Raw genomic sequence first — 21,121 nt, 5'->3', positions numbered from 1 at the left:
ACATGATAAGCGCCTTTACCACCCCCTCATCCCTGCAATCCCATTTCACTTCCCAGAACTAATCACCATAAACAGTTTGTTGTGTATCATTCACGACCTTTTTCAATTCAATCGGATGCCTAAACATAGGTTTTCTTCCAGCACAAATGGGGTCACACTGTATGCATTACTTTGCAAATTGCTTTCTTCACTTAACATACCCTGGAAATTGTACATATCAGTAACAGAAACCTACTTCATTCTTTTTAATAGTGGTATACTAGCATATACCATAATTTATTTATCCATGCCTCTATCGATGGACATCAATATAGTTTCCAAATTTTTGTTACTACAAAGAATGTTGAAATAAAATATCATTGTAAATATGACATTGTGCACCCATGTATTTCTGTAGGAAGGGCTCCTATAAACAGACTGATGAGTTAAAAGGCAATCATATTCTTTATCCATTGACATTTTTGCACAACTGTCTTAAAATGCTCTGACAAGTATACATTCTAACCGATAGGGTGGGAGGGTGCCAAGTCTCCACATGCTCAGCAATCCTGGATATGACTAAGTTTTAGTTGTTGCTACGTTAAGGGTAAAATGCGCTTTTTGTTTAAGTTAGCATTTCCCAAATTACTAGTGAGGTAGAATATGACTTTATATGTTTCTCTAAGCTTTTAAACTGAACTTAAAACAGAGAAAACAAAGAATTTATGTACTGTAGCTTCTTTTGGAGAAAGTGTATTGCAAATATCCATTCACTATTTCAACTTACTGTGACATGGCAAACTACACCTAATTTAATTAGAGCACCCATCTCCTGCTTCTCTTTAAGTCTCCAATAAAATGACTCCATTAGCTAACATTAACCAGGATACTCAATTAATTAAGGCTTCTTTAACATCATAATCATCCCCAGAGTTTCAGATATTATGCCAAAGAATATTTTAATCATTTATATTCCTACTAATATAGAATATTCTTTTATTAAGTTAGTACTTGAACCCAATGAGCTTAATGTTCTATAAAGAGAAAATACTTATTTTAAAATATTTTATACTCAGAAAAAAGTTAAACAAATGTTAGTAAAAAACAAATGCTAACAAAAACTTTGAAAATACAGAAAATAAGGTAAAATAAAAATTAAATAATCTACAATCCTACCATCCAGCAATAACTACTATTAACCAAAATGTTTCTTTTTTCTCTACTGACACATATTCATTTAATGTTATAAAACTGGGATATTATGTTTTGTTTTGGTATCCTCTTTTTCAACAAACTATGTTATCTGTGTATTTTGCCCACACTAAATGTTCTTTACAAACATGGCATTTACAAAAGGCTGTACGACATTTGATACTATGATAATTTAACCATCTACTTATCATTGGACATTCATATCGTTTCTAACTTCTGCTATTATAAGTTCTGCTGTAATGAATATCTTTGCATATAAAACTCTGTTCACATTTGTTTATTTCCTTACTAAAACTTCCTAGGGGTAGAATTATTGCAATAAAGGGTCTGAGTATTTTTCAGGCTCTTTATACATATTGCCAATTTGTTCATCAGGAAAGGTGTACACTTCCACCAACAAAACAACAAACTGGCCAGTTTACACAGCCCTGCCCAAACTGGATGTTGTGAAAAATCCTTGCCAGTCTGGTTAAGTAAAAAAATGGCACCCCCTGGTTGATTTATTTTATACTGCTAAGACCTCCAATAAGAACGAACATCTCTTTCCTTTATTGACCATATGTAGTTTTCCTTAATGTATAAAATGCTTTATTTTTCAAAAGAGAATGGCAAGAATTCAGTTATACATAGTTATATAGATGAGGACACTAAGCCCTATATAGACACAGAAAGTTCAGTTCACATGACATACAGTTTAGGTTCCTGTTTTCCAACATACAGTCTACAAATGGTCTGTATCAGAATCACCCAGGTGGCATATTTAAAAACACAGGTTTCTGGGCCCCGCACTGCCATCCTAAACGAGAACTAAGGTATGTAAAAGAGAGCTGGAATTTCAATAATCTCCCCAGGTGATTCATGTACATTAACATTTGGGACTCTCAGGAAAGGGAGGACAGGGCAGAATGGAATATGTCAGATCACTTGGGGACCTTTTACAAGCTACACACTCCTGTCTGATCCCTTTTCTATAGATCTCCCAGGGATCTGATTCCGATTCTAGACTGCAGGCTGCAATTAAATCCCAGGTCTCTCTATAAGCTATAGCCTTGTCCTCTCGACTCTCACTCTGAATTTATTTTTCCCCCTAAAGTCATTCAGCAAATACTTGTTAAATGCTTATTATGTGTCAGGAACAGTGCCTGGTCCTGAGGGGACAGTGGTGAACAAGGTATACAAACTTGAAGTTGGCAGTCAAATTGCTTTGTAATTTTTACAAATGTACTATGTCTAAAACTTTTCAAAATTACAGTAACAGTTTTCATTTACTGAATAATTATGTCATGGACATGACGCTTGGTGCTTTATACATATTATCTCTAATCCATAAAAATTCTATCTAATAGTATCCTTATTTTACAGATGAGAAAACTGAGGTCCAAGACCGCAGAATTTAGAAGAGCTGGAGTAAGAATCAGGGCCTGTTTGATGCCAGTGTTGACTCTTTCCTCTATATTATGCTATCTTTCTAAAATTTAAAAAATCTTTCCATTATACAGATTTTCCATTTTTTTTTCAGTCTTTTTGGTAACAATTTGACCTGTAGGACCTAATATTTCCTATTAGCATATATTGACTCCTTGGATTCAAATTATTCTAGTAAAAGAGTCACCAACTCAGTAAGTAAATCTTCCCCCAAGTAGTTTTCTTCTTCCATTTAAATACCTGAGGTACTACTCCCACTGCCCTCCGAAGGCTCTCCAGACTCACATCTTGTATATTTTGACCAGCAAGGTAAATGTTACCCTTTTGAGGCTCATAGAAGCGAAACAACAGCCTCACTATTGTGCTTTTCCTAAAATTGGAGACAAGGAAAGGTTATTTAGCTTCTCTCGGCATTAGAGAACCCATTTTAAACCACAGTAATCATTCTTTTTGAAAAAGAAAAAATGTTACACTGGGAATCAATCAGTGATGAAGAATTTTATAAATAACTAAATTACTCACCCTGACCCACTACCTCCAACAATGGCCACTTTTTTTCCTGCAGGGACTTCAAAAGATATTCCATTAAGAACTTTCTGCCCCTCAATGTATTCAAAATGGACATTATCAAAGGCCACTGTAGCTGTCTGTGGTGTGATCTGAAGGGGAGATGCCATCACTTTGTCCTAGCAGAGAAGAGAAAAAAACCAGCCACTTTACCCACATAGAGTAAAGCTATGTGGATAATTTTCTAATTCACAGAAAGAAAAGGGAAAATAACAGGGAGGAAGGAGGTTTATAAGTAGAGTTAGACCACTTCCAAGCATGCTTTTAAAGATTTATTTTTTCACTTCTCACTGCTAAGGTAAAAAGTCCTGGATGGTTTGATTTTTCAGTAATTTTGGGGTGGGGGTAGTTAAAAGGATGCTGGATAGCAGAGTAAGGAAATCAAGGCAATCACACACTTTATATCATTATTATAAAAGTCAATCAAGTGCAAGTACAAATAATTCAAGTTAACAAAATTTAGCTTCTAGGTCTAATATTTTTTGCTAACAGTGTAAGGTTTCTAAACATAGAAGTAAAAGCTATAAATGACCTCTTAATACACATGATAGTTCCAATTTCTGCAAAAAAAGAAATTGGTTTGCTAACATGGTAATGTAAGAATATTCCCTTAGAATAATCCTTAACAGGATAAAGCTCACATGCTTTTAAAAAGGTACTAAATAAATTACTTACTTTAATTCGGGTGTCTACCTTAAGAAGCGTAAACAAGGTATTCATATCTATGAGTGCTTGTCTAGTTTCTCTATATACAGTTCCCAGAAAGTTCAGGGGTAATGAAAGCTGAAAAAGCAGTCCATTCACCATTACTAGATCTCCAACGGTAAGGGTACCTTAATAGGCATTTGGCACAAGAAGAAAAGGATATTTTAGATGTTATGAACTCTTCCAAGTTAAAGTAGAGAAGCTTACAATTTATCACTCTGGAATAAAGTTCAAAATGTACAAAATCAGCAACTTAGGCCTTCTTAAATTTCAAAGCAGTTTTTAAAAATCAAATTTATTGACGTAACATTGGTTAATAAAATTATATAGGTTTCAAGGGTACAATTCTATGATACACCATCTATATGTTGTACTGCGCTCCCACCACCCAAAGTTGAATCTTCTTCCGTCACCATATATTTGACCCCCTTTACCCTTTAATCCACAATTTAGAAATACAGAGCACTTGATACATATTAAGTAGAAAGGGAAAAGTCCACCCATACACTATATATAACACACAAAAAAGAATGGCTTAAGTGAGGAAAGAAACCAAAGGTTAAAAATCTCTCCTTAAGCTAGTTTCTTTGCAATACAAAACAGAAATTTAAAAGAGTATATATGAAAAGATCGGAGCAAATGGGTGTCACAATTGAAAATGAAAAACCATGTACTAAGGTCACAGTAAATAGATGAATCCTGAGTGAGCAGTTTATTAAAAAAAGGCACAGACGCTGTTTCTAAAATGTTTTGCAAATGCAAATGAAAAACTATTAGAAAGGTTAAAGGGTTACCAGTGATTCTAAAGAAAAGATTGTTTGAGTTTTAGTCCTTTGGACTCCTCACTAAATTAGTTACATTCCTTTTTGAGAAATTAGAAATAGAAATATTGGATGCTAAAAAAAGTTACTCTTGAAACAATCAGACTGTAGCCCCACAAAACATATAACAGTAATCCCAATCAATGAGAGTGTCAGGGTTAACATTGTAGTGTTAAAAAAATAAAGACTTCCATTGAATATGGAGGCGTAGGTAAACATGGCACACCTCCTTGCACACCACAGCAATAATTACAACTGAACTATGAAACAACCATCATGCAGAATCATCAAAAATCAAGCTGTATGGAAGTCTGACAACCAACAAATTAAAGAAATCACATTCATCCAGATGGGTAGGAGGGCAGAGACGCAGAGACATGGAACAGATGGTCCCATGCCCACACGTGGTGAATAAAAGCCCAGAGGGGTATCTCAGGAGTGAGGGATCCCAGCCCCATACCAGGCCACCCGGCCCACGGATCCAGTGCCAGGAAGATGAGTCCCCATAACTTCGGACTGTAAAAACCAGTGGGGGGTTGGGGCGGTGGAAAAAAACTGCAGGATTCTCAGGCATCTCCTATTGAAGGGCCTGAAACAGACTTAGGACTTAGGCAGACTCACTCCCTCTGGGCCCCAGCACCTGGGCAGCAGCTAGAAGGGCACCAGTGGCAAACGGGGAGAAACTGAAGTGTCTGGCATCAGGCAAGTGCCGGGGGACAGTTTCCTCCTGGACAAAACTCCAGAGGCTAGGCAGCAGCCACAGTCCCCTTTCTGAGCCCTCTCCCACACAGAGCCACAGAGTCGGCAGCACCATATCTGGGACTTCATCGATTTGGTTCACATGGGTTGCCCCGCCCAGGTGATTACCTAAGCCTCTGCTTCGTTCAACTTAGGGGTGTGCTTCTCTACAATAGCACACTACTAAGAGAGTCAAAGCAGCTGTGCCTACTATATATAGAAGCAAACGTAGGGCCTTGCTGCCAAAATGAGGAGACAAAGAAATATGGTCCAAATGAAAGAACAGAACAAAACTCCAGAAAAAGGACTAAATGAAATGGAAATAAGCAATCTGTAAGATGCAGAGTTCAAAACATTGGCTATTAGTATGCTCCAGGAACTCACTGGCTACTTCAACAGCATAAGAAAGACTGAGGCAGAAATGAAGGGTACACTAAGTGAAATAAAGAAAAATTTACAGGAAATCAAAAGTGGAGTGGATGAAGCTGAGAATCAAATGAATGATTTAGAACATAAGGAAGAAAAATACTCAATCAGAATAGCCAGAAGAAAAAAGAATCCTCCGCCCAGAAAAAAACAAGGAATAGGATAAGGAGCCTCTGGGACAACTTCAAACGTACCAACATTCAACTCATTGGGTTGCCAGAAGGAAAAGAGAAAGAGCAAGAAATTAAAAACATATTTGAAAAATAATGAAAGAAAACTTCCCTAATTTGGTCATGGAAATAGACAAACAACTCCAGAAGCACACAGAGCCCCAAACAAGATGGACGCAGAGAGGAACACACCAAGACACATCAAAATTAAAATGCCAAAGGTTAAAGATAAAGAAAGAATCTCAAAAGCAGCAAGAGAAAAGAAGTTACCTACAAAGAGTTCCAATAAGACTGTCAGATGATTTCTCAAAAGAAACTTTGCAGGCAAGTAGGGGCTGGAAAGAAGTATACAAAGTCATGAAAAGCAGGTACCTACTTCCAAGGTTGCTCTATCCAGCAAACCTATCATTTAGAATGGAAGGGCAGATAAAGTGCTTCCCAGACAAGGTAAAGCTAAAGTAGTTCATCATCACCAAGCGATTATTATATGAAATGTTAAAGGGACTTATCCCAAAAAAAGATCAAAACTATGAATACTAAAATGCCAAAAAATTCACAACTATCAACAATTGAACCTAAAAAACAAGCTAAGCAAACAAGCAGAACAGAAAAAGAATCATAGATACGGAGATCATTTGGAGGGTTATCAGTTGGGAGGGGGAAGGGGGAAGAGGTGCAGGAATTAAGAAGTACAAAGTGATAGGTACAGAATAGACAGGGGGATGTTAAAAACAGTATAGAAAATGGGGTAGCCCAAGAACTTATATGCATGACCCATGGACATGAATTTAAGGGAGGGTTTGCCAGAGAGAATGGGAGATTTCTGGTAGAGAGGAGCAAAGAGGGAAAACTTGGGACAACTGTCATAGCATAATCAGTAAAATATATTTTTTAAAAAAGATATAAAAAACATCATATAATCAAGGGAGCACATTTTGATACAAAAAAGGAAAGTGCTCAAAGGATATTAAAGCACATTATTGAATATGTGTTATAGTTAAGGCTAATATACATATTCCTTACATTGATAATTATTTATAAACGTTAAGTAAGACATCTATAATTGTTAAAAAAAACCCCCACAGATTCATTACCTGCCACAATTCCCTGACTGGCGAGCACCATTATAGCCGTTAAACCAACACTGAAAATAGCACTTTGACCAAAGTTCAGCATAGCCAGAGTAGAGGTACTTTTCAATGAAGCAGTTTCATATGTCTTCAAAAATCCATCATATCTTTGTGCTTCATAGTTTTCATTATTAAAATACTACAAAATATACAAAAATAGTAACTACATACAAGCATAATTAGAATTTATTCTCTTAAATGATTAGTATCCTTTTATCAGACTTCATGCATGGAAAAATTTTTAAAAACTGAATTTCAATACACTGAACTATGGGTACTCCTGCAGTTTTCTACAAAGCACTGTATTTGAAAAGTCCCTAAAATTCATCCCACAAACACTTACTGAATGCCTAGTTAATTAAACCAATATTTTTAAAAAGCCATCAATATCACCTCCTTCATAAAACTTCCCCATATCCCCCGAAACCCTGAAGTGACAGTTCTCATTGCCCCCACCACATTATGCCTCCCTGTATAGTCACCTGTATACTTTAATTCTCCCAGTAGATTAGCAAATTCTGGGAGCACAAGGATTAAATATGAATCATTTTTTTTTACCATCTTCCCCCATCACAGGGCTTAGCATAATGCTTTGCAGACAAGAGGCATTCAATAATTTTTGTTAAATGGAAAAACGAACAAATGAAAGAAAACACTATGAAAAAAAGAAAGCACTATGCTAGGCACTCTGAGGGATACAGAGTCAATAACTTACATGCTAGCCCTGGCTGGTGTGGCTCAGTGGATGGAGTGCCGGCCTGTGAACCAAAGGGTCGCCGGTTCAATTCCCAGTCAGGGTACATGCCTGAGTTGTGGGCCAAGTCCCCAGTAGGGGGTGCGCAAGAGGCAAAAGCACATTGATGTTTCTCTCCCTCTCTTTCTCCCTCCCTTCCCCTCTCTCTGAAACTAAATAAATAAAAGCTTTAAAAAAAAAGAACGTGTAGAAAGCTGATTATTTGCACTGATTAGCTTAGTGTTCATTCTGAATCAAGAGGCTAACTGTACTCTTATCACTTATAAATTAATTCAGAAGGTAAAATCTGATGTTGTCATAAAAAACTGAGGTAGAAATAAAGGACAATTTCTAAATAAAAGAAAAACAATAAAGTACTATTATTCTATCACACCTACAGATACTATTTGAATCTGAGGTTCTAACTTGCAGCCCCTATTAAATTAAATGGCAGAACAATTGTTAGTGCAGTGTGAAAGGCTGAGGAAAGTATAATTAAACATAGTACCTTCACAGTTTCATAATTCAGCAGCGAGTCTATAGCAGCGTTACCTGCATCATTATCCGCTTTGTTCATTTCTATTCTAAATCTAGTTCTGTAAGACAAAGATTTGCATAGACATGAAATGTTTGTTATAGACACATAACTAATTTCTGAACCTTGACCAACCTCTGGGGAACACCTTACCTCCATCGTGTGACAGCAACTGTGAATGCTGTGTACGCACCAAGTGTCCCAAGAGTCACCAATGCAAACTGGGCACCACATCTGTAATACTGAAGAAGGCAAAAAAAAAAAAGAGAGAGAAATAGTCATTGTTCTTGTCAAAGAGTTTACAATATACAGCAGCAAATCTCAGTCAAAGGATTTTTTAAAAATTGGTTCATAAATGAATAATTGTTTGGGTAAGAAATCAAATACCTTAGAAAATCTACTTTAGGTAACCAGGGAAGAAATCCAAACTGCACTAGCCACATTGATGTTATTGTCAAATGTTGATAATAATAGTGCAAAGAGACATAAAAGGAATTACATATATATGTATACAGTTTAATTATAAAATATGAAATTGCCTAAAATGTTATGAATGGTGACTAGAAATCCAGATAATCTGAGCACATCGGTCTAAAGCTCTATACAAAAATCTCCGCTAATAAAAACTGCAAGCACTAGCTAAATGAGTGATCAATATTTAGAACTAAACAGCTCTTCACAATAACAATACAGTACAGATTTTGGACAGTTCCTTGAAGCTTGTAGTAAATCATCAAATTAACTGCATAATCCTTCTGGCACCATGGAATTTTGCTTTCAGACCATGGACACAAAATACCACAGTAGGTTCAAGTACAATGCTAAATAGCTACTAATGAGAACAGAAAAGCTTGTTATGAAAAAAATGCTTTACTTACCAAAACACCACTGACAAGAGAGACTTCGAACATAATGGGAAGAAGATTAAATACTAGAGCACTCAGAACAAAACTGATACCCCTTGTCCCTCTGTCAATAGCCTTTGATAAAGCTCCTGTCTGTCTGCTCAGGTGGAAAGCCAGGTCCAGGTTGTGAAGATGAAGAAAGACATTTTTGGCTATTCTTCGTATTGAATTTTGGGCTACCTTGCCAAACACTGCATTTCGAACTTCATTAAAAAAGGCAGCTCCAGCTCTTGATACACCATCTAATAATACATTCAAGAGAAAGAATGGGGCATAAAAACATTAGAATCATAGGAGTATAAAAATGGTAAAGGCTCAGAAAGTGTTTGTACAATGAATGAATATATCACTGAATATTTACACTAAAAGAAACCTAAAAAGCATCTAGCTTAGTCAGTACCAATCTTTCTATTTCCATGGATCCCTTTAAACATTATTCCCCCCATAGGTTCCAGGTGTTGAAAGAATTTTTCCCAACTACATACTTTCAATATATTAACAGCCCATATGGCCTTACTGTGGATAAATACATAATATCCATTGAGTTTTTCTGATCTAATTCAAGTCTCCTAAATAACAAATGATAAAATTGAAACCCTGAAAAATCAAGTGCTTAAACTACAGCATGGTCCCATTCTAGTCTCCTGAGTCTCGTAAAGTGTCATTTCTAATGCATCATATGCAAAATATTCTCTTCATTGCAAACTGTAGATTTGTGTTGTAGCTACTGGATATAATTCAATAAAGCATTAATGCACAAATAGCATTATTTAGCTATTTTCTATTTAATAGCTAATAACAAAAACAGCAAGAAAATCACTAGTCTTATTGAAAAGGTATCTTATAAGAAGCCTAACTGTTAGAAGTGGCTATTATAATGTCTTATTTCATTTTATTGTTTTCTAGAACTTAGAGAATGAGACTATTATTAACAGAATTTTTGGAAAGTATATGATACAGAGAAATTTTAAAAACTACGTATCAAAAAAAAATCTCACATAAAATGATAAATATCCAAAATGCTAAGATGTGTTTGTAGTGAAAAGGTCATCTGCTCAAATATGATGAAACCCTCTTGAAGAAAGTCAACACCTGTAGACAGATTAAAGAATCACACATACAGCCAATCAGAACTGCCGTTGCCATGGTTGCAACTGTATTTGGTGCATCACTCAGGTTCAGCATATTTCCCGACATCTGGTTGAGGCTGTCTATGGCATATTTAAACATGAAAGGAACCACAATATTCATGCCCTAAAAACATAAAAGCAGCAATTACCCATCATATGCAAAATATTTATTTATAAAAGTATAAATATTTACCTTAAATTAATATTTATGGGACTGTTTAGCTATTAACCATATAGTAGTATTAGAATGATTTTCCCACTTTATAAAGATAAAATCTTTGGCATTGGGAGAGCTGTCATTTCAGGATTCCTACCTCACACTGACCGCCATGTTAACATTCATTTACAAGCTATTTGCGTTAGTCAAATGCTCCTGCCTCCATGAAATCATCTCTGATCATCCACTCAAAAAAACTCTCTCCATTATCCTACAGAGCTCATGGCATGGCAAACTACCTTAAAGTTATTTGTGTACATATTTTTCTTTCCTATTACATCCTTGATAGTCTGTATCATATTCCTCTTTTTGTCCTATCCATGATTAATATAATGCTTTGTATATAACAGGTATTCAATAAATGTATATAAAATTAACTTATTCACCAAAATAATAGTAAAATGAAATTATATAGCAAAAAGTCTCAAAAGCAAATATGTTACAATTACCTGTGGCTGATTCACCACTGGAAAAACAAATAACACTGCTAGATCTATTGGCCCCACAAAAAGATTCCTTTGTTCCCATACTAAACAAAATAAAATCTACTGAATACAAACTAATTTTCAAACCCTAACATATTTCTCCATAATACGCCCAATATATGAAAATTAGAAATACAGTGCTTTCTCTTTTTTATTTTTAAATTATGTGTATTCTATTAGAGTTGTCTCAATTTTCCCCCTTTGCCCGCCTCCACCCATCCAACCCCCGCCCCGCTTTCTTATAGTAAAGGCAAATATTCAATCACTCACATTTCTATGCAAAGTTAGTGTCAAAAAATCAGCCATCATTTATAAACAGCAAACTAGTCAGACTGCCAAAGTTTTCTTTGAAGAAATTAAATTTATATGTATTAATAACATGTGAAAACAATTGTATAAGGGTTAACAAAAACACCGAAATCCCAGTTCTTGTTAATGTTCCATTATTATGTCTTTCATCTTTGTTAAACAAAGGGTTTACTGTCAACAGGCCTGCGTTTACCTACAACTAAGAGGAGCTATGTAAATCAAGACTTCAAAGTAAGGTATACAAGTGTCTAGGCAACCAAACAATACCATTAAAATATACAGCAAATATTGGAATATTTTTAAGAATGTAAAACTATGGGATAAACTGCTTAAAGCTTTTAAGATTTCTAATTTCCAGAATATAATCTAATAAAATAGAAGGTTTCAAGTAGTATTAATTCTCAATTGTGATTCCCACATAACCATTTAACCTCAGGCTCTTGTTTTTCCTTATAATGGCCCCCAACCTGATTTACCTCTCCAGACCTCTCCATTTTTCCAAAACCTACTTTGAATCCTATTCCCACCATGATGCCTTCTCTGAAAACCACAGCCCACATGGTACTTACTATCTTCTCAATTTCAGTGTAACTTTTTCTGGCAAAAGATTTTGTGAACAAGAATTACGTGACTTGGGTATGGTGCTCAGGCACCAATACTTGGGTACTGCACGAGAGTTGAATGAAATAACAATTGTATGAAATAGGTATAATCCCTCTAATTGAGAAAACTGAGGTCTGGAAAGCAGCAGAGCTGGGATTAAAATCCAGGTCTGACTTGAAGTTCAGAATTGTTTTCTAGTATACTACAGTCCTATCAGCAGCATATAAGACAAGGACCATAATGTTTCACTTGTTTTGCACCCTAAAACATGCTCTCAAGTGTGCTGCATAAACCAGCTACAGTCATAAAGTATGGTATAAGTAATTTAAATAAATTTGAACAGATTCCAGGTTTTCCATATAAGGCCATGTCCCTTCATTTGCATTCCAATATACTTTCTTCAGTGAGAGAAAAATAGTTACAGCTACCAGACAATTCTAACTCACAGCCTATTTATTGTATCTTTGCTACAGCAAGAATGAGTGGTGACTGAAACTAATGTATCACCAAGAAAGATGTGCAATTTTACTTTCTTGAGACTGTTTTTGGGTTTGGTCACATTTGGGAACATCCTTGTAAGTATGTAAAGAATGTGAATAACAATTGTCCTGTGTGTATACTGGCAGAAAAAGAGTAGTTAACAGAGTGCTAAGAACATAATACCACTACCTCTAATAATAACTGTTGATTACTGTCAGTTTTCCCATAAAAGCAATTTTAAAAAAGGAAAGGAATAAAAAGCATCAAGGAAATGCAAAGGTTTATATTATGTGCAGATGTTTTTGTAAGTATATACTCGTAAGTGTGGTTTCCACTGACCTTGTGATATTTTGGAGTAGAGGATAGCAAATACTGATTTTCTCTACTATTCTGCCTTCAGCAGAACTAGACAAACTATCTCAGATAAATGTGAATTTTTTTAAACATTTTATTTTGAAGTAATTATAGACTCACAGAAAATTGCAAAAGTAGTACAAACTCATAAGTATTCACAAAATGTCTCCTAACGGTGACATCTTAAATAGCTGTACTTCAATAGCAAAACCAAACATGTATGCTGGCACATTACTGTTAACTAGACTACAGAACTGTTTGCATAATTTTAAAATGTGTATTCATGTATGTGTGTGGTTTGTGTCATGTATGTGGTTCTATGCAATGTTACCCCATGTTCAGATCCATGATCACGATCAAGATACAGAACTATCCCATCACCACAAAACAACTCCCTTATACTACCTCTTTTATATTTGCTCCTATCTTACCTTTCCTCACCCCAGTCTCTATCTTGTAGAAACCATCAATCTATCCTTGAACTCTATAATTCAGTCATGTTGAGAATATTATATACATGAAATCCTAATAGTATGTAACCTTTTGAGGTTGGCTTTTCACTCAGCATAATGTCATTGAAGTTCATCAAGGATGATGCATATATCAACAGCTCATCTCCTTGTGTTGTGGAGTACTCTTCCATACATGTACCAGAATTTTTCAACCATTCATCCCTGAAGGACATTTGGTTGTTTCTAGTTTGGGACTATTACAAGTAAAGGCATTATGAACATTTCCATACATGTGGTCATAAGTAATGGCAATGATGGAACATCTTTTCATGTGCTTATTTGCCATCTGTTTCTCTTCTTTGGTGAGATATTTGTTCATGTCTTTTGCACATTTTATAACTGGATTGTTTTTTGCTGTTGAGGTTTAGCAGTTCTTTATATATATTCTAGATGTGGGCCTTTGTTGGATATGTGATTTGAAAATATCTTCTCAGACTCTATGGCTTGTCTTTCATCCTACTGAGGAGCCTGGACTCCTATGTGACCTAGCAGTCATGAGCTGTCGCCTCCCCTGAGGTGAGAACCTGGACTTTCATCTCCACCTGTAATAATAGGGCTGCAACCCATCCCTATTTGGAGCAGTGTCACAGGGCACTTGCTAAATAGGAGATTTAAATAAGATCTACAGCCTCATACCGTAATACCCAAAATGTCCAGGTTTCAATCAAAAATCACTCATCACATCAAGAACTACTAAGATACCAACTTGAGTGAGAAAACAATAAACAGACACATACTGAACTGTCTCACAAGGATTTCAGAGTAGCCATCATAAAAGTGCTTCAAAGAGCATTTATGAGCCTGCTTAAAACGATAAAAAATGTCCCAGCAAACAAATAATGGACATAAATAAAATCCAAATGAAAAATATTATAACTGAAAATTTTTTTAAAAACCTGAACAGACGGGCTTCATGGCTGAATGGAGAGGACAAAGGAAAGACTGAAGATGCTGCAAGTTTAAGATGGAGGAGGGGCCACAAGCCAGGGAATTCAGGTGATGTCTGGGAGCTGGAAAAGGCAAGGAAACAGATCCTCCACAAGAGTCTTTGGAGAGAGCAGTCCTGCCAAACGCCTTTACTTTGATCCAGTGAAACCTAATTTTGGACTTCTGACCTTCAGAAATATAAAATAATAATTTGCATTGTTTAAACTATTAAGTCTGTGATCAGTTGTTATAGCAGCAATAGGTAACAAAGGAAATTCAATGGGGAGAGGATGGCCTTCACGTAGGAACAATTGGAAAAAACAATGAATCTTAACATAAACCAGATACAAGAGTTGACTCAAAATGGATCACAGATCTAAATGTGAAAGGTAAAAATAAAACTTTTAGAAGAAAACACAGAAGATCTTAATGAACTTGAGTTAGCCAAGCACTTCTCAGACATAACAATCAAAGCATATCCATAAGGGGAAAATGATAAGCCAGAACCTATCAAAATTGAAAACTTTTCTTCTATGTAAGACACTATGAAGGGATTTTTTTTAAAAAACTACAGACCAGGAGAAAATAATATCTTCCACACTTCAAACTTTTGCATTTTGCCACCTTGTTCTTATGAAAGACCTACATTAGTACTTGCTTTTGCCAACTGAAAGAAATCTGAACAGGTTTTTCACTTTCATGGGGGAAAAAACACCTGTTACAGTACTAATGCAGACTTTCATAAAACCGAAATGCATAATGAGAACTTTTGGGAAGCAGAGGATACTCTTCACTTGACACCATTTTGGTGTACAAAAGCTTTCATTGGAATGCTCTACTTTCAAATAATGGGTGAACCTGTATATAAATAACTCACTAAACTCAACAGGAAAAACAACAGCCCAACTAAAACATGAATGAAACACTTGAACAGACACTTCAAAGTGGATATATGGATGGCAACTAAGCACATGCAAAGGTAATCAATATCATTAACATTAGGGAAATGTATATTGAAACCACAAGATAACCACTATATGCCTGACAATACCAAGTTCTTACAAAGAAATGAAGCAACTGGAATTCTCATACATTGCTGGTGGGAAGATAAAAACAGTGACTTTGAAAAACAGTCTGGCAGTTTCTTATAATTAAAAATACATTTACCATGACCCAACAATTTCACTCCTAGTTACTTATCTCAGAGAAATGAAAACTCAGGTTCACATAAAAACCTGTGTCTGAGTGTTTATAGCAACTCTAGTTATAATAGACAAAGGACAGAAAGAAACCAAATATCCACCAGTAGCTGAATGGATAAACAAATTCTAGTACATCTATAACATAGAATACTACTCGGCAATAAAAAAGAAAGAACTACCGATATACTCAATCACTGGGATGAATAACAAAGCCATTATGTTGAGTGTGAGAAGCTAGCTCTAAAGGTTATATACTGTATGAATCTATTTATATATAGGGTGTTCTCAAAATGACAAAACTATAGTGATACAGGACAAATCAGTGGCATTCAGCAATTAGGTATCTAGAGAGGTTATATCTACAAATGCATTACACAAAGGAAAATTTGGGGGTGAAGGCACATTTTTTTATCCTGACTGTGGCCATGATTACAAATATGTACATGTGTTAAAAATCACAGACCTACATACCAAGAAAGTATATTTTACAGCATGTATATGAAAAATAAACTTTAAAATATAAAGTCAGTGTCTCAGGATACACCAAAGTGGGCTCCCTAGAGGCTAAAAGTCAGGCTACATAATAGTGTATTTCAATAAAAATTAACTCAATATGAATTTTAATATCCCTATTGCCTTCTAAAAGTTGAGAAACTGGTTATTTTCACTATATTATAATCATAGGACAAAAGGTATGTTTCAGCTGTAACTAGAATGTACCCATTAATTTATATACAACAGAAATAAAGGGACTTACTATCACAAAACATTTTTCTTTCCTAGATCTAAAGGTTAAATTACACATATAACCTGCAAAACTCTCGGATTTTCAGAGACTAATATACCATTTAAAAACTAAATTCACTTAATTTTAATACAAAAAAATGGAACACTAATTGAAGAAAGGAGTTAAGGAAACATAAAATCACCATAAAAAACAGCCAAAGGTATGCTGTATCTATATGATGCAATAAATTGATGGTTAGTATGGTCAGTTTACTGCGGGTCTCACATTCCAGATTTTTTTTTACTTGTTTTATAAAGAAAATTTATTGAACTGTTACAAGATTAAATTTTCTTATCAAAATGAGAGTAAATATTTTTTTCTTTATAAATCATGTTTATTCTATTATAGTTGTCTCAATTTTTACACCTTTATCCCCACCACCCATCCCACCCCATCCCTCGCTCCCACAATCAATTCCCACTCTGTTGTCCATGTCCATGGGTCACTCATACATGTTCTTTGTCTAGTCCCTTCCCCTTCTTTCCACCATTGTCCTCTTTCCCCCTCCCCTCTGGTCACTTTCAGTCTGCTCCATGTTTCTGTGCCTGTGGTTTATTTTGCTCATTAGTTTATTTTGTTGAGTAGAGTCCACTTATAGGTGAGATCATATGGTATTTGTCTTTCGTCAACTGTCTTATTTCACTTAGCTTAATATTCTCCAGTTCCATCCATGTTGTCGCAAAAGGTAGGAGTTACATCTCCTTTCTTTCTTTCTTAAATGTAGATTGATTTTATTTATTTTTTAAATGTCAAAGTTAATTATAAAATATTTTAAAAATTTTAAACCATTATGAAATCTCAGCAATTAAACCAACATGACACCCGCACAGAAATAATCAAGTAGACCAATGAAATACAATGAACATTCTAGAGACAAACGTATGTATCTGATTAATATATGTATGATTAAGTTGATACTTCAAATTAATGGGTAAAATAAGGCCTATTCAACAAATAAGGTGCATGGACCACTCTTACTTGAAAGAGAACAAATATAGAGCCCTATTTCACACATTATATAAGAAATATACAGGTGAGTTAAAAATCAATATGTAGAATCTAAGGAGTTTTAGAAGAAAATAGAGCTAATATTTTTCATGACCTGAAGTAAAATATTCAACCTCAGAAGCTATAAAGTAAAATATTGACAATATGACTGTATTAAACATTTAACTATATAGTAATATACATATAAAAAAGTTAAAAGACAAGGAATAGAATAGAAAAGTATTTGCAGCACAGCTGAAACATGGTTAATAGGTTTTTTATTTCTTGTTGTTTTTTAAGGGAAAAAAGTTCTACAAACCTTTAATCAATAAAAGGGTAAATAATACCAAAAAGTCATTTAAAGCTTTTTTAAATAAAAAATAGAAATAGGCAAGAAATATAGTAAAACAGGTTTAGTTTCAGCAAATAGTAAAAGAACAATTAAAATAACACATCTTGTCACAATCAGATTAAGTATTAAAAATATTGGTAATATCAAGTATTGGCAACTCTGAAATGAACTGGGTATTTATAGAAACTTTTTCTTCATCTTAAAGCAGTCCCTTTAGCATATTCTGCAGTGCTGGTTTGGTGGAGGTTTATTCTTTTAGCCTTCTTTTGTCTGGGAAACTCCTTATTTCGCCTTCCATTTTAATTGAGAGCCTTGCTCTGTAGAGCAGTCTTGGTAGCAGGCCTTTGCTTTTCATTACTTGGAATATTTCTTGCCACTCCCTTCTGACTTGCAGTGTTTCTGTTGAGAAGTCAGCTGCTAGCTGTATTGGGGCTCCCTTATGTTACCACCTTTTTCTCTCTTGCTTCCTTTAGGATTCTGTTTGTCTTTGATATTTGCCATTTTAATGATGATGTATCTTGGGGTGGGCCTCATTGGGGTCCTCTTGAATAGGACCCTCTGTGCTTCCTGGACTTGTGTGACATTTTCTCTTCTCCCATTAGGGAAGTTTTCTATCGTTACTTTTTCAAACAGGTTCTCTATCCCTTCCTCCTCCTCGTCTCCTTCTGGTATCCCTATTAAACGGATATTATTACGTTTCAGGTTGTCCTGCATTTCCCTCAATGTCTCTTCATGCTTTTTGACTATTTTCATTTTCTTGCTCTTTCTGGAAGCTTTTTCTACCTTATCCTCCAGCTCGCTGATTCGATCCTCTGCTTCATCTAGCCTGCTTTGGATTCCTTCTACTGTGTTCTTCAATTCAGAAATAGTATTCTTCATTTCCTCTTGTGTCTTGTTCATAGTTTCTATGTCCTTTTTCATGCTGATATAGTTTGCAGTAAGTTGCTCGTAGTTTCCCTGTAATTTTTGGTAATTCTCTCTGAGTTCAGTGAGTTCATTGAGCATCCTTAGAACCACTGTTTGAAACTCAGTATTGGATAGTTTACTTGCCTCTATTTCATTTAGTTGTCTTTGTGGGGATCCCTACTTTCCTTTTGAATGGGGCATAATTCTTTTTCTTCCCATTATTTGTGAGACTCTTCTCTTTTGCTTCTGCTTCTTAGGTTGATCTGTCTTGATTTCCTGACTTTGTGGTGTGAACATCTATGGTTCGAGACCACTGTTTTTACTTTCTGGATCTACCTTTGATGATGTCAGATGTTGACCCTGTCTGACCTTAGGCAGTCTGTTCGAGACTTCCAGTAATCTACTCTCTGTGGCTGTCTCCTTCAGCTGTTCATCTAGTCACTCTGCACTCAGCAGGGCACATTAGACACCTTATGGCAGGGCGGAGTCCCTCCTGGGAGCTGGGTTATTGGGTCCTTTCACACTGCTGCCGTATGGGGAAGGAGTCCGCACTGGGATCCTGCAGGCTACTCTCTCTCTTCTCCCCAGAGCCTCTGTCCCCAGCCCCTCCTCAAGTGTCGCCAGACACGTCTGTGCCCGCTTTAGCCAGGGATCTATTCTCTGTGGCTTCCACTCTGCACTTAGCAGGCAGCTTAGACAGCACAGGGCGGGGTGGAATCCCACCTGGGGGTGGGGCTATTGGGTCCTTTGATGCTGGTGTCACTCAGGGAAAGTGACCTCTTCCTGAGCAAAATGGCTGCCGCCGCATGGGGGATGAATCAGCACCAAGATCCCGCCAGCCACTCTCTCAGTTCTCTCGTCAAAGCCTCCTTCCCCAGTCTCTCCTCAGGCATCTCCAGCCCATCCTGTCCCCGCCTTGCCAGAGACACGGGTAAGAGGCTGCAAATAAAAATTTTTCGTTGGCCCTATAGAAGGCTCTTTGCATCTCCAGCCACCTGTCTCTGGCAGAGAGCAACCCTGCCGCTTTTCGCAGCTGGCTGTTTTCTGTGTACTTTTTGGGCCCTGGTGCTGTGGGCTAGAGATCCCTACGTACGGTTGAGACCCCGCTCTTCTCACGGGAATTCCACTGGCCGTTTCAATATCCTTCTGGTGCTGCCGCCCTTGGGCGCCCCACCTTCTCAGGTCTGTACCGCACTCCTTACCAGTTAGATTGCAGTAAAGCCGATTCTTCTGTCTCTGAGGGTCACGACGCTCCTCTCTCACTCTTGTTCCGTTGTTTGTTCCAGGTGATTTCTCCACAATTTAGTTGTAATTCCAGGTGGGTCCTGGGAGGAGGTCAGTGAGACTTCCACTCACTCCTTCGCCATCTTGATTCTCCCACATTCCAGATTTTAAAATGACTTTTCCTAGTCATGAAAGTGCTGTCTATGTCATCTGAGAAATCGAATTCTTCCAGATCTTCTAATACCTAAATTCATCAATAATTTATCTTTTAGAGTAGCCTCTGATAATTAAGGGATCTGTAACTACTGCTCCCAAAAAGGGCCCAATATACGTAAATGGGAAAAAAATTTAGTTTCTCTGACTATCTGTATAGTAAGTTTCAAAAGAATCAGAAGGAGAGAAAAAATAAAGAACAAAAGCACTAAAGGGAAATTTTATCAGCAATGCACAACAAGGACAAAAGAAAATTGGACAAGTACTTAGACGATATTTAAAACCATCTACCTCTTCCAGAAAAACAGAAATAGTGGGAATATTTCCTAACTCATTCTATGAGGCCAGTATTACACTAATACCAAAACCAAAGACTTCACAAGACAGGAAAACTACAGACCAATATCTCTTATGAAATAGATTTTTTAAATTCTCACCAAAATGTTAAAAGTCAGATCCAATAATGTATAAAAACAATTACACAGCATGACCAAGTGGCTTTTATTTTAGGCAAGCATGGTCAGTTTAACGTTTGAAAATCCATTAGTCATGTGCTACATAACATTTAGGTCAAAGATGGGCAATATACAGGACAGTGGTCCTGTTAGATTATAAGCAAGCTGAAAAATTACTACCGCCTAGTGATGTCGTAGCCATCATAAACATTGTACAGCAAAGGTTACAAAAATCGACAAGGGTGTGGTTGAGATGGCAAACAACTTGAAGCCTCTCTATGGATAGCATGGCAAGCTCCTAGTGGTGGTTTCTGAGGAATTCAACTAATAAGGAGTTGTTGGAACTGGAACAGAAAAACACAGGTGAAGAAGCAAGAGAAAAGGAAACTGCAGGAGAAGGAAAAGAATGCCCAGGAAAATTCACAGTGAAAAGTTTAGCAGAAGCTTTTGAGAACTTCAACAAGCTCCTTGAAAAGTTTGAAGACATGGACCTCAACTTTGAACGGTTTTCATTGAGAGAGAAAGGCATGTTCAGGTGCATTTTCTGCTTACAAGCAAATTTATGGGGAAAAAAAAAAAGGCAAACCACCATGGACATACTTCTGAGGAGTGACACCTCCTCAAAAACGGCC

The 21,121-nt window shown here is 36.3% G+C and overlaps 1 protein-coding gene across 1 annotated transcript in view; it reads right to left on the bottom strand.

Moving 5' to 3' along the window:
* ABCB7 (ATP binding cassette subfamily B member 7) overlaps positions 1 to 21,121 on the bottom strand; it is a 97,531-nt gene that overhangs the window by 23,543 nt on the left and 52,867 nt on the right. Inside the window, exons 4-11 of the mRNA XM_054579572.1 lie at positions 10,468 to 10,600; positions 9,320 to 9,588; positions 8,595 to 8,683; positions 8,415 to 8,502; positions 7,138 to 7,312; positions 3,859 to 4,016; positions 3,139 to 3,302; positions 2,857 to 2,986 (exon numbers count right to left, since the gene is read on the bottom strand). Of these exons, the coding sequence (XP_054435547.1) occupies positions 2,857 to 2,986; positions 3,139 to 3,302; positions 3,859 to 4,016; positions 7,138 to 7,312; positions 8,415 to 8,502; positions 8,595 to 8,683; positions 9,320 to 9,588; positions 10,468 to 10,600 (1,206 nt within the window). The remainder of the gene's footprint in view (positions 1 to 2,856; positions 2,987 to 3,138; positions 3,303 to 3,858; positions 4,017 to 7,137; positions 7,313 to 8,414; positions 8,503 to 8,594; positions 8,684 to 9,319; positions 9,589 to 10,467; positions 10,601 to 21,121) is intronic.

Source organism: Pteronotus mesoamericanus, unplaced genomic scaffold, assembly GCF_021234165.1.
Source record: "Pteronotus mesoamericanus isolate MK-2021 breed Mesoamerican mustached bat unplaced genomic scaffold, CSHL_Meso_final contig_55, whole genome shotgun sequence".
In the NCBI taxonomy this organism is placed as follows: domain Eukaryota; kingdom Metazoa; phylum Chordata; class Mammalia; order Chiroptera; family Mormoopidae; genus Pteronotus; species Pteronotus mesoamericanus.
The sequence above is the reverse complement of the archived record's forward strand: the minus strand, read 5'-3'. Positions and strand labels throughout refer to the sequence as shown.